The sequence below is a fragment of the Penicillium daleae genome, assembly GCF_028827525.1.
Source record: "Penicillium daleae strain IBT 16125 chromosome Unknown utg000002l_segment0_segment0, whole genome shotgun sequence".
Taxonomy (NCBI): Eukaryota; Fungi; Ascomycota; class Eurotiomycetes; order Eurotiales; family Aspergillaceae; genus Penicillium; species Penicillium daleae.
Window position 1 is genome coordinate 4,745,133 of NW_026623150.1, and position 15,191 is coordinate 4,760,323.

The 15,191-nt window shown below is 51.8% G+C and overlaps 7 protein-coding genes across 7 annotated transcripts; 4 read left to right on the top strand and 3 right to left on the bottom strand.

Annotated features, from left to right (window-relative positions):
* Positions 1–208: 208 nt before the first annotated feature.
* Positions 209–3,127, top strand: N7458_002622 (Armadillo-like helical; the record flags this gene model as incomplete). Its single annotated transcript, XM_056906005.1, has 7 exons — positions 209–322; positions 363–497; positions 555–1,619; positions 1,676–2,305; positions 2,428–2,707; positions 2,763–2,853; positions 2,911–3,127. 7 exons carry the CDS (start codon positions 209–211, stop codon positions 3,125–3,127), a joined length of 2,532 nt encoding a protein of 843 aa, XP_056770112.1.
* An 826-nt stretch (positions 3,128–3,953) lies between these two features.
* On the bottom strand, positions 3,954–4,563 carry N7458_002623 (DUF5572 domain-containing protein; the record flags this gene model as incomplete). Its single annotated transcript, XM_056906006.1, has 2 exons — positions 3,954–4,314; positions 4,382–4,563. The coding sequence occupies 2 exons, from the start codon at positions 4,561–4,563 to the stop codon at positions 3,954–3,956; spliced, it is 543 nt and encodes a 180-aa protein (XP_056770113.1).
* Positions 4,564–4,880: 317 nt separating this feature from the next.
* N7458_002624 (TFIIH/NER complex subunit SSL1) lies at positions 4,881–6,342 on the bottom strand (the record flags this gene model as incomplete). Its single annotated transcript, XM_056906007.1, has 4 exons — positions 4,881–5,080; positions 5,142–5,647; positions 5,721–6,056; positions 6,128–6,342. The coding sequence occupies 4 exons, from the start codon at positions 6,340–6,342 to the stop codon at positions 4,881–4,883; spliced, it is 1,257 nt and encodes a 418-aa protein (XP_056770114.1).
* Positions 6,343–6,637: 295 nt separating this feature from the next.
* Positions 6,638–6,832, bottom strand: N7458_002625 (uncharacterized protein; the record flags this gene model as incomplete). Its single annotated transcript, XM_056906008.1, has 1 exon — positions 6,638–6,832. One exon carries the CDS (start codon positions 6,830–6,832, stop codon positions 6,638–6,640), a length of 195 nt encoding a protein of 64 aa, XP_056770115.1.
* N7458_002626 (M1 family metallopeptidase) lies at positions 6,831–10,224 on the top strand (the record flags this gene model as incomplete). Its single annotated transcript, XM_056906009.1, has 11 exons — positions 6,831–6,868; positions 6,992–7,161; positions 7,250–7,674; positions 7,750–7,971; positions 8,033–8,150; positions 8,222–8,338; positions 8,403–8,428; positions 8,490–8,700; positions 8,769–8,839; positions 8,904–9,346; positions 9,417–10,224. The coding sequence occupies 11 exons, from the start codon at positions 6,831–6,833 to the stop codon at positions 10,222–10,224; spliced, it is 2,649 nt and encodes an 882-aa protein (XP_056770116.1).
* Positions 10,225–11,137: 913 nt separating this feature from the next.
* N7458_002627 (Rab family GTPase YPT1) lies at positions 11,138–12,022 on the top strand (the record flags this gene model as incomplete). The annotated part of the gene is made up of 4 exons (XM_056906010.1): positions 11,138–11,260; positions 11,333–11,380; positions 11,464–11,691; positions 11,828–12,022. Coding segments are annotated over 4 exons (594 nt in total), but the record flags the coding sequence as incomplete, so codon positions are not given.
* A 1,245-nt stretch (positions 12,023–13,267) lies between these two features.
* pmp47 (putative peroxisomal membrane protein Pmp47) lies at positions 13,268–14,361 on the top strand (the record flags this gene model as incomplete). The annotated part of the gene is made up of 3 exons (XM_056906011.1): positions 13,268–13,383; positions 13,456–14,186; positions 14,246–14,361. 3 exons carry the CDS (start codon positions 13,268–13,270, stop codon positions 14,359–14,361), a joined length of 963 nt encoding a protein of 320 aa, XP_056770118.1.
* Positions 14,362–15,191: the final 830 nt, after the last annotated feature.

The window sequence follows — 15,191 nt, forward strand, 5'->3', positions numbered from 1 at the left end:
CTCCCTCCCACATCTGCCCTCTGCCCTGTCTCTTCCCTTCTCTCCTCTCCTCATCTCCCCCTCCTTTTCATCTTCTCATCTATCCTATGTTTCCTATCTCTCGGTGAATCTTCGTGCTATCCCTTTTCATATTACCCTTTTGGTTGCTAGTGTGTCTCGTGGTCTGATCTATACTTGATCCTTTCCCACCGCCACAGTGATCAACGTGATGGCCACCTTCACTGGGCCCTCTGTGCTTTCTCGGATCACTAAGGAGGGAAGGTTTCTCTCTCATGATAGTGGACGGGACGTGCGAGCCTTCTCATTCGGACGTGATCTGTCGGTAAGTCTTGCCGACTCCCGATGCTGTTGACATACAACAGGTGGCCAGTATGTCTAACACTGAGGGCTACCAGCATTCGAGCAGCCGTCACAGTCACACGGATACTGATGAAGTGCCGAAATACGGCATCACGCTGAAAGCATCCGGTGAGGGTATCGATGCACCGTCCACCAAGGTGAGTTTGATACAATGTCCCAATATGATTAAGTGGCTTGGATTCTGACAACCCCAGAAGCCAAAGTTGGGACATGTCAAAGTCGAATCTAGTATTGGACAGCCCTCGCATTTGGAAAAGATCCTGGAAAAGATATCCCCTCAATCTGCCCCGGTTTCTCACCCAGAGTCGGATCTCTCTGCTTCGCGTTCATCTCGGCCTCCCCAGCCCAGCGACACCCTGCCAGCTGCGGGCTCGGCGGAAACAATCAACGCGCAAGATGACAAGGTCGCTGAACTTCTTCGACTCAAACAGGAATTACTCGAGGCCAATTCCAAGATTGCTATGCAGGAGCAGGAACTTGCCCAGAACCGTGTGATTAAGCACACTCTGGACCAGGCTCTAGGTCCTCCTTCAGAGGCAGAGTTTGGCGGGCGTGATATCACTGAACAGACCATCAGCAACCTGCAAAATGCTTTCAATGCCTCGAATCCCACATTTGGCCAATTTCAAGACACATGGAACGCACCCGACGACTCGCAGTCGGACATCTCTGACGCACTGTCAGCTGGGGCGTACAATCGTGCCCGTGGGCTTTGGAACCAGAATGGGCAGTCATCGTTCGGGATGGATACCCAAGACCATTCTCTTGACAAGGCTTATGGAGAGCAATTGCCGGGATCCTCCCACCCGGTGAATCCAGACTCGGGTCGTTTTTGGGGTGCCACACCTGTCTACCCTACTGGATTTGTCGCCCCCCAAGGCAGTTTTCAGTCTCACAGAATCATTTCCGGTCCCCCGAACAGCGGATATGGCTTCTATCCTCGGCCAGCAGGTGAGCAGTCTCGGATTTTCCAAGCCCCAAATACCGGACCTCGACGTACCCACACACAGGGAGGCCGAGGTGGACCCATCTTTCCTGCTCAGAATACTACCTGGGCCCCCTTGGCCTCTGGACCTTCGAGTGATGCCATCCCCAAATCTCCGGGGTCGCCGCCCGCCACATCATCCAGCGCCTTTCAACCAATGGGAATCTATCCAGTATCTGCATATCATCCCCGTCCAGGTGCAACAGCGCTTTCTCCAACCGCCTCTGAATTTACGGCCAGCAGCGGGAACGGTTCACTTTGGGCAAGTACTTCGGTAAGATTCATCTCATCACCATTATGTACGTGACGTGATCCTAACGTTTCTTTTAGAGCACTGGTGGAAGCTCCATGCAAACTTATGTCTCTCCCCTTGAACCACTTAACTACAGGCGTCTCCTCGACAAAAATGTCTCCTGCGACTGGAAATACATTGTGGACAAGATTGTATGCAGCAATGATCAACAAGCATCCATTTTCCTGCAACAAAAGCTCAAAGTGGTCACCTCAGAGCAAAAGTTTGATATCATCGAGGCCATTGTCAGCCAGGCATACCCCCTGATGGTGAATCGCTTTGGCAACTTCCTTGTTCAGCGTTGTTTCGAGCACGGAACGCCCGACCAAGTCATTGCCATTGCGAATGCTATCAGAGGCAATACTCTCAGCCTGAGTATGGATTCATTCGGTTGCCACGTTATTCAAAAGGCATTTGATTGTGTTCCGGAGGAGCACAAGACTGTTATGGTGTGCGAACTTCTTCGCAGAATTCCGGAAACTGTGATTCATCGGTATGCCTGCCATGTTTGGCAGAAACTGTTCGAGCTTCGATGGAGCGGGAAGCCTCCCCAGATCATGGCTAAGGTGAATGAGGCGCTGGAGGGGATGTGGCATGACGTTGCCTTGGGTGAAACAGGGAGCTTGGTGGTACAGAATATCTTCGAAAACTGCATCGAGGACGAAAAGGTAAGAGACCAATTTTTGCTGCAAGTCTTGCCTCCCGATCATCCCCTCTCTCACCCTTCCCCATTCGTTCTTTTTATTCAACCTTGGGATTAAGTCTGACGGGGGCGCTGACACCTTGAAAGAGACCGGCGATCGAAGAAGTTCTGGCAAAGATTGATCTTCTTGCCCATGGCCAATTCGGCAACTGGTGCATTCAGCACATATGTGAGCATGGTGCTCCCCACGACAAGAGCCGTGCGGTTGAGCATGTCCTCCACCATGCTGTAGACTACAGCATGGATCAATTCGCGTCCAAAATTGTCGAAAAATGTCTGAAGATTGGTGGCTCCGAGTTCTTGGATCGCTTTCTCTCCCGTGTATGCACGGGTCGTGCTGATCGACCCCGGATGCCACTGATTGACAGTGAGTGGAAGACGGTTTTTTCTCTTCCACTGGTCGTGCTAACGAATGACTTTAGTTGCGGGAGATCAGTATGGCAACTATCTGATCCAGTGGGTCCTGCTGAATGCTGCAGCTCACCACCGTGAGCTTGTGGCCAGCCATATTCGGTAAGCCTTGAATGTTGCTTTTATGAGTACAAGTCTGACGGCTTCGCATCCAAACAGGAAGCATATGGTTTCCCTCCGAGGTTCCAAATTCGGCTCCCGGGTTGCGATGCTTTGCTGTAACCCTTCCCATGCGACTCGGCCTGGCCCTGGGACCGGCATGCAAGTTGGCCGCTTCAGTCAGTTCAATGAAGACAGATTTTCCTCCACAAGCTCCAACAGTGGCCGTTTCGGTCGAGGAAATCAGTGGAGTCCTAGCTACTCTCCATACCGTTAATCTGTCCAACAAACTTCAAACTTCGACACGATCAGCATCCTGCGTCCATCGGATGATGCCCGAGAGGAGAAGAGGAAGTTGCAACAGCGACCACGATGATAAAAACCAACAATCAATCCAAAAAAGAAAAAGAAAAAAAAAGGAAAAACCCACGAAGTTTGACAGCAACAACATTGCATGGATTATACTCATACGAATTATGTTCACATTCGCTCCCAGTTTCCAAGTGCAGCTGGTTGTCTTTTATCGGTTACGTCCAAGCAGTCGGCTTGAATGCATGATTCCAGTGTTGATTTCAGTGGCTTCAATCTCGAGAGTCCATCCTGCCTGCTCATCTACCCATCTAGCTTGTCCTTCTTCCGTGTCCAGGTTCCCGAGGACTTTGTCTGTGGCAAATTATGAACGAGGCCTGGCCGAAAATCACCATGAGCTAAAGCGTCGATCTGCCTGTGATGGGGGCCCATATCTCACTCAAGTACGGACAAGTTATTCGGTGGTGATGATGCGCAGACCTTTTTGTTTTTCTGTTTCTGTTTTCTTTTGCTCAGAGTAACCTATACTTTTCTCATGCGAAGCCCGGGATACATCTATCGCTTTCCTTATCCCCCTTGTCGGCCTCTACTATACATTTTACCTTTACTGACTGTTTTCAACATTCATATGGCTCGGCTGCGTGACCATTCTTGTGATTTCATCTGCAGGAGACAGTATTGGAGACAGTATTTCTATTATGCCAATCCCATGTGATCTTTGTATCCATTCTTTAATTCTCCCGGGTATTCGGGAGTCCTCCCGCCAATCGTAACAACGCTGTAGTGCGGACCGTCTAAGCAGCATTGCTGGTCATTTCAGCCTGTGTAGATACCGGTTCTCCGACATCCTTCTCCCAGGGCTTCCGTCGGCGTGGCCTCTCACTTGAGATGTCATGGCCCTCCAGGACGGTGTCTGGGATCTCCTGTATGCCGGGAACTGGTTTACCGGTTGTGATGAGTTCCACAATGTGTGCAAATGAGGTTGGATAGGTAGGCTCTGGTAGGGTAGATGATTGAGTGGGCGCGACAGTGGTCCCTGTAGAGGATTCATTCAATTGTTCGGACACAGCTGCCGCGGGATTGGACTCCGATGATCCCCCGGTTAACCAAGCTTTGTAGGCCGTGAAATCGATGGGAGGAGTGATATTTTGCTTGCTGTGCGCCAAACAGAACAATGTGTTAGTTGATTACTTACAACAACGTGTAGACTAAGGGACCATACCGCGAGAAGAAGAAAGATTTCGCTTTTAAAACAAGGTCATCGTCTCGGCTCATCTCCGCCTCCGAGGCTGGCGTGCTGGGGTGGCCAAGGATGATCGCCAGGCCATTTGCGAACTCTGGATCGGATGTGAAAGGGTATGCTTTAAGCTGCTCAAATGAGCTAAGCGACTGTAATTCGGCCATGGTGAGAGACCGGGGTTATGTTGAGGAGGAAACGAGATACAGTCACTAACATGCGAAGGTCGAACGATGCGGAGGCGGAGGCGGAGAAGACGTGGGGCAAAAGCGACAGAGCCCTTTCACATTTTGCCGAGGCTCGTGAACTATATACGATCGCGTATCTATTTCTACCAGTTACTATGGAATTGATTGGGAATGGACAGTCACGTCGATATATGTCATGATAGCTAAGTTGCTGGATTTATATTATACACAAAAACTCCCCTTCCATGATCCCCCTTCAAATCCCTTAACGCCGATCCATGCAATCTTTAAAAAATTTAAACAGTCGTATCCATTCCCTCGGAGACCGCCTGGATGCTCTTACTTTGGCATCCGGGGCAATTGTGTACGACCTCGTGCGCAAAGAGATCGCAGTCAATGCAGAAGTGGTTCTGGCAAGCCGTGCACTGGTACCGACTACTCACACTCATGCCTTTGGCATGATTCTCCGATGCCGACCACTGGTCCTCGGGGGGAACTGGTGGGAAGGGCAGACCACACGCAAAGCACGCAGAGCTCGAGGCACGGCGCCAGGGCACCTCCACCCAATTTATCAAAGGGAATAAGTGGTGGTAGGAGCGCGCAAGGTGAGTCGACAGAATCAGCGTGAGGCCGCACGACGGACACTCGGCCGGCAGGCTGCACACTTTGCTCCCACAGCGGGAACACAAATACCCCCCCTCGAGATGGCTTCGAGTGGCATGCACAGAGAGAAGGGTTGGGCTCCACGGTACGAGAGGGGAAGCCCATCATCAGGAGCGAGCTTGCCGATTGTTTCTGGGTCGCCAGTGGCGTCGTCACGTCCATCAAGAGCTCCCGGAAATGCTGCTCATTGAGAGCGACTCCATAGGCCGTTTCATCGCCTCGGTTGGTCCGGCTGCATAGCTCTTGACAGATGGCGACTTTGGCGGCAAGACCGACAATCCGGACACGCACTTTGTCAGCGACCAACGTGTTGATGGTCTGGTGAATATCGCCGGGGTCGGAGGAGAGGAGGGAACCAAAGATGACGAGGACTTCTCTCGTGCCATGGCTGGGAGTGTGGCTATGTGTATATGCTGGTTAGCCTAGGTGGTAATTTTCAAGAGAGAGAAGGGTGTAGGTAAGGTGAGACATACAAGAGAGCACCTCGAGCCATTTCTAGGCCATTCTGCAAGCTCGGTAGACCCTTTGGATCTTGCGTCTTGAGTTCCTGGATCGCTGTCAAGTGTTCGGTTGGGTTGCCGCTGATATCGCTCACGCGGAGCGCAAGACCGTCTCGGAGACCCAAGACACCAAGTTGCGAGATGGGGTTTTGCTCAAAGAACTCTCGCACAAATTCCTGAGCATATCGCAGAGTCAAGAGATATCGCGTAGGCCGGAGGTCTTTTTCGGACATGGACTGTGAAAGATCGAGGATAAGGATGAGATGTCGTATGATGCCTCGTTGTAGAGGCGTAGTATCTTTGAGAAGCCTGCCAACCCCGAAAGAGAGTTAGTATCAAGGAAATAGGTCAAATCGGAGCTCCTACTGAACGAGTCTGACCTCTTGCGCTTGCTCGCCTCTAGCAACCCTTCAACTGTGGAGCTGATGGTTCCATCGGCGCCCTCGACCAGCGACTCCCAGGTTCGAGACAGCTCCCACTCCGCGCCTCCACGCTGCTTTCGCTTTCGCGGCTGAACTTGGTCTGTCCGAGTCACCTGGAAATCATCCTCGTCATCGGTGACACTTCCCACGTATTCCTCATCCGAGTCAGCCATGGCGACACTTCGCGGGGGGTGAAAGGATGGGAGCTGAATGAGTGGAAGAAGAGAAAGATTGTCTAGAGGGCGCGGCACGATTAGCCGCCAAAGAGGGTCCAAGCTCCGCCGGAGCTCCGTCTGGATAAACCTCTTCTGTTGGTCTCGATCCAAGGGAGGGGAAGAACAAAAGACCATTCGCGTCGCACAATCCCAATTAGCCCGTGAACCGACACTAGCCGTCGCTAAAGACGCTAATGTGGGGGAGAAGATCCATTGCGGCGTCAAAACGCGCAGGCGTTGCAATCCACGGTCGTCAACTTCTCCGCCCCTCCCCCTCCTCTTTCTCTTTCGCTTCTGGTTCTTCCTCTTTTGCTTCCACATCCGCTTCTGTCTTCTCCTCAATATCACCCCCTCGACCTCCTCGTCTGCGCTCTCGACTTCCGGTTCCTGCTCTCAGAGTACCCTTCGGTTTAACGCCCTCTAGATACTGTTCTGCTGAAGCTCGCATGATGGCGTCCACCGACAGAGAGACTCTTCCTGACGTGTGAGTGATGCCAACTGCGGGGAGAGGACACAATCAGTCAAACCATTACCTCCTACGAACAGCCCAATTGTCGTGGAATCGGGAGTCAAAAGTGGGTTGATTTGTGCTAATTTGTCGTCATAGTGCCAAGCCCATCAATTATCATGTCTCCCTCTTCGATTTGCAGTTTAGTGGCTCGTGGGGCTACAAGGGTGTGGTGAAGGTCGACGCCAAAATTACTCGCGCTACAAAGGAGGTCGTCTTGAACTCGAAGGAAATCGATGTGCAGAGTGCTGAGGTGCTGAGCACAGATGGTTAGGCTTTTCCTACCAAGCATACGGCAGTTGACGAACAAGTTGGACGGAATTGTGCTGACAGCGTATTTACTTTCTTCGTTCTTAGGAGCCTCAGTGGCCAAGGCTACCGACATCACCTACGATAAGAAGTCAGAGCGTGTGACTCTGAAGTTCGCTGAGGAACTTACTCCCTCGGATGTTGTGCTGTCAATCAACTTCACCGGAACCATGAACAATGCCATGGCCGGCTTCTACCGCTCCAAGTACAAGCCTATCGGCGAGCCAGCTGCCGATACTCCCAAGGAAGGGGAATTCCACTACATGCTCAGCACTCAATTTGAGTCCTGCGATGCTCGCCGGGCATTCCCTTGCTTCGATGAGCCGAACTTGAAGGCCACCTTCGACTTTGAGATTGAAATTCCCAAGGGCCAAACGGCGCTCAGCAACATGCCCGTTAAGTCCGAGCGGGAGGGTAGCAACTCTGGCCTCAAGTTCGTCACCTTTGATAAGACTCCCGTCATGAGCACTTACGTTAGTACAACCTCAATGCCCTGCCAGGCCGTGATGGCGCGGTTCTCTTAACTAATGCACTACACACTCTTACAGCTCCTTGCTTGGGCCATTGGTGACTTTGAATATGTTGAGGCTATGACCGAGCGCAAGTACCAGGGAAAGAGCATTCCCGTGCGTGTCTACACTACTCGTGGACTGAAGGACCAGGCCCGCTTTGCACTTGAGTGTGCCCACCGGACCGTTGACTACTTCTCTGAGATCTTCGAGATTGAGTACCCTCTGCCCAAGGCCGATCTCTTGGCAGTGCACGAGTTTGTAAGTCGAAAGGCACCTTCCCATTAGGATTAACAGCCAGCTGACTGAGGGTTGATCTTAGGCAATGGGAGCCATGGAGAACTGGGGCTTGGTAACATACCGGACGACTGCCGTTCTTTTCGATGAAGGCAAATCGGATAACCGATACAAGAACCGCATTGCCTACGTCGTTGCGCACGGTGAGACTTTTCCTCTTGCATCTTGTTATTACAGTGAAGGCCATTGGTCTAACTTGGGCTTGATATCATAGAGTTGGCCCATCAGTGGTTTGGCAACCTCGTCACCATGGACTGGTGGAACGAGCTTTGGCTCAACGAGGGCTTCGCAACCTGGGTTGGCTGGCTCGCTGTTGATCACTTCTATCCCGGTAAGTCCAACGGAAAATTATACATTACACATACTGTGAGACAGCTGCTAATCTACGGTTGCAGATTGGAACGTCTGGTCTCAGTTCGTTGTACGTAGTAATCGAGGTAACCCCTTCCTTTCTTCAAAGTCCACGATTGACATTATCCCAGGCTGAGGGTGTCCAACAAGCTTTCCATCTCGACTCGCTCCGTGCTTCTCACCCCATTGAGGTGCCCGTCCGAAACGCCTTGGAGGTGGATCAGATCTTTGATCACATCAGTTACCTGAAGGGAAGCTCCGTTATCCGCATGCTTAGTGTCCACCTTGGCCGAGAGACCTTCCTTCGCGGAGTGGCTGACTACCTCAAGTCTCACGCGTATGGTAAGCCGTTCAAAGTTACGTGTTTCTAGGTAGAATATTGGCTGACTTTCTCCCTCTTTCTCTTTCAGGAAACGCCACTACTAATGACCTCTGGTCCGCTTTGAGCAAGGCCTCCGGTCAGGACGTGCACAAGTTCATGGTGAGTCAAACGACGGGTAGATACATCGTTTTTTATGAGACCGAATCTAACTAGGAGCCAAAAGGACCCCTGGATTCGGAAGATTGGCTTCCCCATTGTTACCGTCGCCGAGGAGCCTGGCCAGGTCAGCGTCCGCCAAAGCCGTTTCTTGTCCACTGGTGATGCCAAGCCCGAGGAGGATGAGACCACTTGGTGGATTCCTCTTGGTATCAAGTCTGGCGAGAAACTGGCTACCGTGGACACCCGGGCTCTCACTCAAAAGTCTGACACTGTGGGAGACATCGGCACGGACGGCTTCTACAAGATCAACAAGGATCTGGCGGGTTTCTACCGAACCAACTACCCCGCTGCGCGTCTGGAGAAGCTGGGCCAGTCTCTTGATCTCTTGAGCACCGAGGACAAGATTGGTCTGCTCGGTGATGCGACTGCCCTTGCTGTCTCTGGCGATGGCAACACGCCCGCCTTGTTGGCCCTCCTCGAGGGTTTCAAGGGAGAGGAGAATTACCTGTAAGGACTTCTCTTGATATAACATTCGCAGTTTATTCATTCTGATCATCGCTAACTGTCAATCCCACAGGGTCTGGTCTCAGGTGTCTTCTTCTCTAGCCAATCTCCGCTCTGTCTTCTCGCAGAATGAGCAGGTCGCCGAAGGCCTGAAGCAGTTCACTCGGAGCCTGGCTGCCCCAGCAGCTGAGCGCATTGGCTGGGAGTTCCAGCCCAACGAGGACTATCTGGTCATCCAGCTTCGTAAGCTTTTGATCGCCATGGCGGGTAATGCTGGCCACGAAAACATCGTCGCCGAGGCAAAGCGCCGATTCGATCTCTGGGCGACCGGTCAAGATCAGAGCGCCATTCACACCAACCTGCGGGCCGCGATCTTCGGCCTCAATGTGTCGGAGGGCGGTCGCAAGGAGTACGACGCTGTCAAGGAGGAATACCTGCAGACGGACTCCGTTGACGGCAAGGAGATCTGCCTGGCGTCCATGGGACGTACCAAGGACGCTGCCCTGGTCACGGATTACCTGGACTTTGTCTTCTCGGACAAGGTGGCCATCCAGGACCTTCACAGCGGTGCGGTAGCTCTGGCTGCCAACTCCAAGGTGCGACACCTGCTGTGGGAGTACCTTAAGACCAACTGGGCATCGGTCTCGGCTCGCCTGTCCTCCAACAACGTCGTGTTCGAGCGGTTTATTCGCATGGGTCTGTCCAAGTTCGCTGATCACGCGATTGGCGACGATATTGCCGAGTTCTTCAAGACCAAGGACACGGCCGCATATGTTCGTGCCCTCGTCATTGTCCAGGACAACATCCGGACCAACGCATCCTACAAGGAGCGGGATGAGGCACTTGTCCTGGAGTGGCTCAAGGCCCACGGATACGCGTGAAGAGGGATGCGAATGGGACTGACTGATAATCGACCAAGCTGCGTCTCACCCTATGCACGAGACTAAAATTTGGAGATTCGTTCATTGTTATAATCGTTCTGTCAGTCGGAGAGAAGAATGTGAGAGATAGCAGACCGCAATGTGACAGTCTTTTTATTTTCCTTCATTAGCGTGCGGTGGTCACCTGCCAGGAGTAACTCCCACGAGGCTGCAGGAGGAGCACGGGATCAGCCACAGCCCGACTTGGTGAATGACGCACTTCGTCATAGTTCAGTGGTCTTACTTGGCGACCAGAGTTTGGCTGTAGATGTGTATACAAGCAAGAAGAAACAATATAATCACAAACAGTAAGATAAGGTGAAGGTTGAATGCCGTACTGAAAATACATTATACAAATCTATACGAAGACTGATGGAATACATCTAGATGTTATTGTCGATGACCCCATTCGAGTAGTCCGAAGGCGGTGGTGGCGGTGACCGCTGAAACAAAGCTGCGCATCAGGTGCATGTGGCCTCCTGCACCTCCTATCATTTCAGGCCTTCATCATTCAGTCCCCTCCAAGAACCCCCCAACACCGACTCCGAACATCCTTCGATTCCATCTCTTGCTCGACTCTCGTCTGTGTTCGCCTCTGCTTCTCTTGACTACCTTTCTTCCTCCGCTCACTGCTAGCCCATCATGAACCCCGAGTGGTAAGTATCCGCTCCGTCGATTAGTCTATTTTGGGAACCTCCTGCTCCGTCTCCATCTCCGTTGGGGCTGAATCGCCTTTGAGCATCACCGAGTACCGCTTGACGGAGAACCTTCACTGACACCGCTTTGTTATTCAGAGTCTTTCCCGCAGCGTTGGCCGCTTCATGGCCCCCCAACGACCCCATCTCGCCGATCTACATGACCTAACCCAAATAGATACGATTATCTCTTCAAGCTCCTCCTCATCGGAGACTCCGGTGTTGGAAAGTCTTGCTTGCTGCTTCGATTTGCCGACGACACCTACACCGAAAGCTACATCTCGACTATTGGTGTTGACTTCGTATGTGGATCTATTGCTTTTTGCGGGGCGGTGTTGTGGTAAGCGGGACTGTTGATGCTGACAGGAGGGCAGAAAATCCGGACTATCGAGCTCGATGGCAAGACCGTGAAACTTCAGATCGTACGGGTTCCTCTTTTAAACTCTTGAGCGCATGGCGCTCGGATGGACGCAAGCTAACCGACCTTCGCCGTTTTTTTTTCCAGTGGGACACTGCCGGCCAGGAACGCTTCCGTACCATCACCTCCTCCTACTACCGTGGTGCCCACGGTATCTGCGTTGTTTATGATGTGACCGACATGGACTCCTTCAACAACGTCAAGCAGTGGCTTCAGGAGATTGACCGATATGCCACCGAGGGTGTCAACAAGCTGCTCGTCGGCAACAAGAGCGATATGGAGGACAAGAAGGTCGTGGAGTACACTGTGGCGAAGGTGAGCCCCTCTTCCCTGGATATCGATACTCTTGAGCCTCTATTCGTCATAGGTAGACGATGCCAGAGATGTCTGGGGGTGTTATTGTTGTTTTGTCTCGCTCAGGGCTCACAGTTTCTCTTTTTCTCTTTCATAGGAGTTTGCCGACAGCCTCGGAATTCCTTTCCTCGAGACCTCTGCCAAGAACGCATCCAACGTCGAGCAGGCATTCTTGACGATGGCCCGACAGATCAAGGAGCGCATGGGAACGGCCACTGTCAACAACAAGCCCACCGTGCAAGTTGGCCAGGGCCAGGGCGTCCAGTCTGGATCCGCAGGCGGCTGCTGCTAGACGACCATGGACTCAAGACTACAAGGCGGTACTTCCATTTGGCGCAATGTTACATCATGGATGAGGGTTTCCAAGCGGCGTGATAATCTCATCGGCAGCCAGGCTTGTCTTTTTACCCACCCGCTCGACCGTTGACCGAACGCTTGCCATCAAATCCAGACAGCCCCGAGAAAGGTTGGAAGGGGGAAAGCTTGTTTCATTCGTCTTTGCGAGTGCCAACTCTGGATGTGCCCTTTCTTCTTTCCTCTTTTCTTTCCTGTGCTTTAGATGGCTCTGTGTTCTGTCATTCTTCGTTTGCTTTGTGATTACCGCTGGTGTTTCCTTTTTTTCTCCTTTGTCTCTTCTTATTCCTGGCCGCATCTATTTTCTGGCCCTTCATTCTCTCTTGTTCTTCTTGTAGGTTGGATTCATCTCTTCAGAATGGATTAATGGCGAGAACCTCACGGTTTTATATCTTTCTGTGTTTCATGTTTTATAGCCTCCTTGTATGACTCCATCACTAGAGAATGTCTGGTTGTCTCTGTTGAACTCCATTTATTGATCTCCGTAGATCTATCAGTAAACTGGTTGGAAGGTCTATGAACTGATGATCCCTACCTAGGACCAAAGGAACACGCCTCGGCAAGGTCCTGCAAGCCCTTGTTTACTATAGAAGTTACTTCTTCATGCTACTTTAGTATTGTATCAGGGTGCATACGACTAAATAGTGTACCTTTCGACCCTTGATCTTAGTTGTATCCAGGAGGCCAGAAGAGGAAGTAAGGGGATCACATGCTAAAGCACCTGTTAAAAACCCCCAGACTGTCATGAAGAATTTAATTTCCAAACACCCTCTTAGCGTCCATCACACTCCCTCCGAGTGTCTCGGTGGACCAACCGAGTTTACTATGCTCCATATGGAAAGAGAGCAGAGTCACATCTCCGAGTGCCCATCACTTCGTCTCACGACTTCTATGGGCGGCTCGGAATAATGACCCTTAGTGGAGTTATGCACGAGCCGAGGCACAGCACTCGGCAAAACGTCATGAACTTTCTCTCCTTCCCCCAAGCCGAATCATTATCGCGCCCTTCTCCTACGGAAACCCTTTTTCTTCAAATCGATCCGCTCCTTTTTTTTTTATTGAGACTATTTGCCTTTTCTTTCCATTTCCTGTCTGTCTTTCTCGCCTACTTTCCAGGTCTTGACTCTACGATCCCAACTACTCCCCGCCCTTCCTCACCACATACCAACCTCCGCGCTTCGCCATGTCTCAACCTCAGCAACAACCCAAGCCTGCGCCTTCTGCGGCCGTGCAGCAGAGCGATAACATCGCTCACGCTCTGGCAGGTTCAGGAGGTGGTATCCTCTCTATGGTTTTGACGTATGATTCATATACCCCGCGCTCTCTACCCCATGGGTCACCACTCGTTTGCTAAGATCCACCCTTCGGCAGATACCCTCTGATCACACTATCCACAAGAGCCCAGGTCGAGTCCAAGCGCGCGCACTCCACAACCCTTGACGCCGTTCGTCGCATCGTTCAACGCGAGGGTATCTCCGGTCTTTACTCCGGTCTGGAGTCCGCCCTGTTCGGAATCAGTGTCACCAACTTTGTATACTATTACTGGTATGAGTGGACCCGTTCTGCCTTTGAGAAGGGTGCGGTCTCGGCCGGTCGTGCCTCGAAGAAGCTCACGACCGTGGAGTCCATGATTGCCGGTGCAATCGCCGGCAGTGCCACCGTCATGTTGACCAACCCGATCTGGGTTATCAACACGCGCATGACGGCTCGCAAGTCCGAGTCCGATGATCAGAGCCTGCCCGGCGCACCCAAGAAGGCCAAGGCATCGACCTTCAGCACATTAATGACCCTCCTGAAGGAGGAGGGCCCTAAGGCTCTGTTCGCCGGTGTCCTCCCGGCCTTGATCTTGGTGATCAACCCGATCCTGCAGTATACCATTTTCGAGCAGCTGAAGAATATCGTCGAGCGCCGCCGGCGGATGACTCCCAAGGATGCCTTCTATTTGGGTGCGCTCGGCAAGATCCTGGCCACCAGCATCACGTACCCTTATATTACCGTCAAAAGCCGCATGCACGTGGCCAGCAAGGATGGTCCTAAGGAGAGCCTGAATGGCATCCTTACGAAGATCATTCGCGAGGAGGGATACACCGGACTGTACAAGGGTGAGTTCTTCCTCACTTCAAGCAGACGAAGCACTGAATGCTAATATTGTTATATCTAGGTATTGGTCCCAAGGTGACCCAGAGTGCCATCACTGCCGCTTTCCTCTTCGCCTTCAAGGATGTGCTGTATGATGCCATGGTGTCGATGCGCAAGAGTCGCTCCATTCGCAAGTAAATGGCAATGCCAATGCGATGCCATCCCCGGTAGCCGTTCGAGGCAGAGGCCTATAGCTGGTCTTTTCTCGGACGGACATCGTAAAGCGACGATGACTTTTGCACTCGCTTCTTGCGACGACCCAACTCAGTTAGAAGAGAACTGCATATTGGACGGCAGTATGTTCTTTCTGATAAAACTCGCGCCTCGATGAGAAATATGCGCCCCTCTCAATATCCGCTATGCTGGACCAAGATCAGTCGTTGGGTACTCCTGACGGTTCTGTACATATACAATGCTTTTTCTTATTCTTTTCTGCCAAGAGCAATAATGAGATTGTGAAGTGATATTTAGATAGTTGTCCAATTCATTACTCATGTATTATTTCTCGGTCTAATAACTTTTTTTCATATAGAATCCGTCGTGATATTCATGTTATACATAAATAGTCCACCCTGTACCTCTCGAGTGGGGGTTGACTCCAGCGTCCCGTATTTAGCTCTCACCGCCCGCAGTTGGCGTCTTCGCGTAGCGCGTTTTCGCGATCGACTTGGTCTTTTGTTCTCAAGCGTTGTCTTTCGGGGCCTGCCCGTACTGCGAAGGGCGCTGTCAGGCGAAAGATTCCAATGTATGTGCTATCCTGCAGTATTTTGGTGCCTCACTAACTGTGGCAAACACAGTCTCGCTTCACTTCGTTTCGGTCTCAATCGCTTTCTTCGCGCTCCGCTCTCCACACATCCTCGAAGTCGCCGCATTGCCAAACACAACGCCCATCAAAACGAGGAACACTCGAGTACCATCCTAACCACCCAGCGCTTGAATCTGTGATTTGATTGCGATCTGTTTGACGT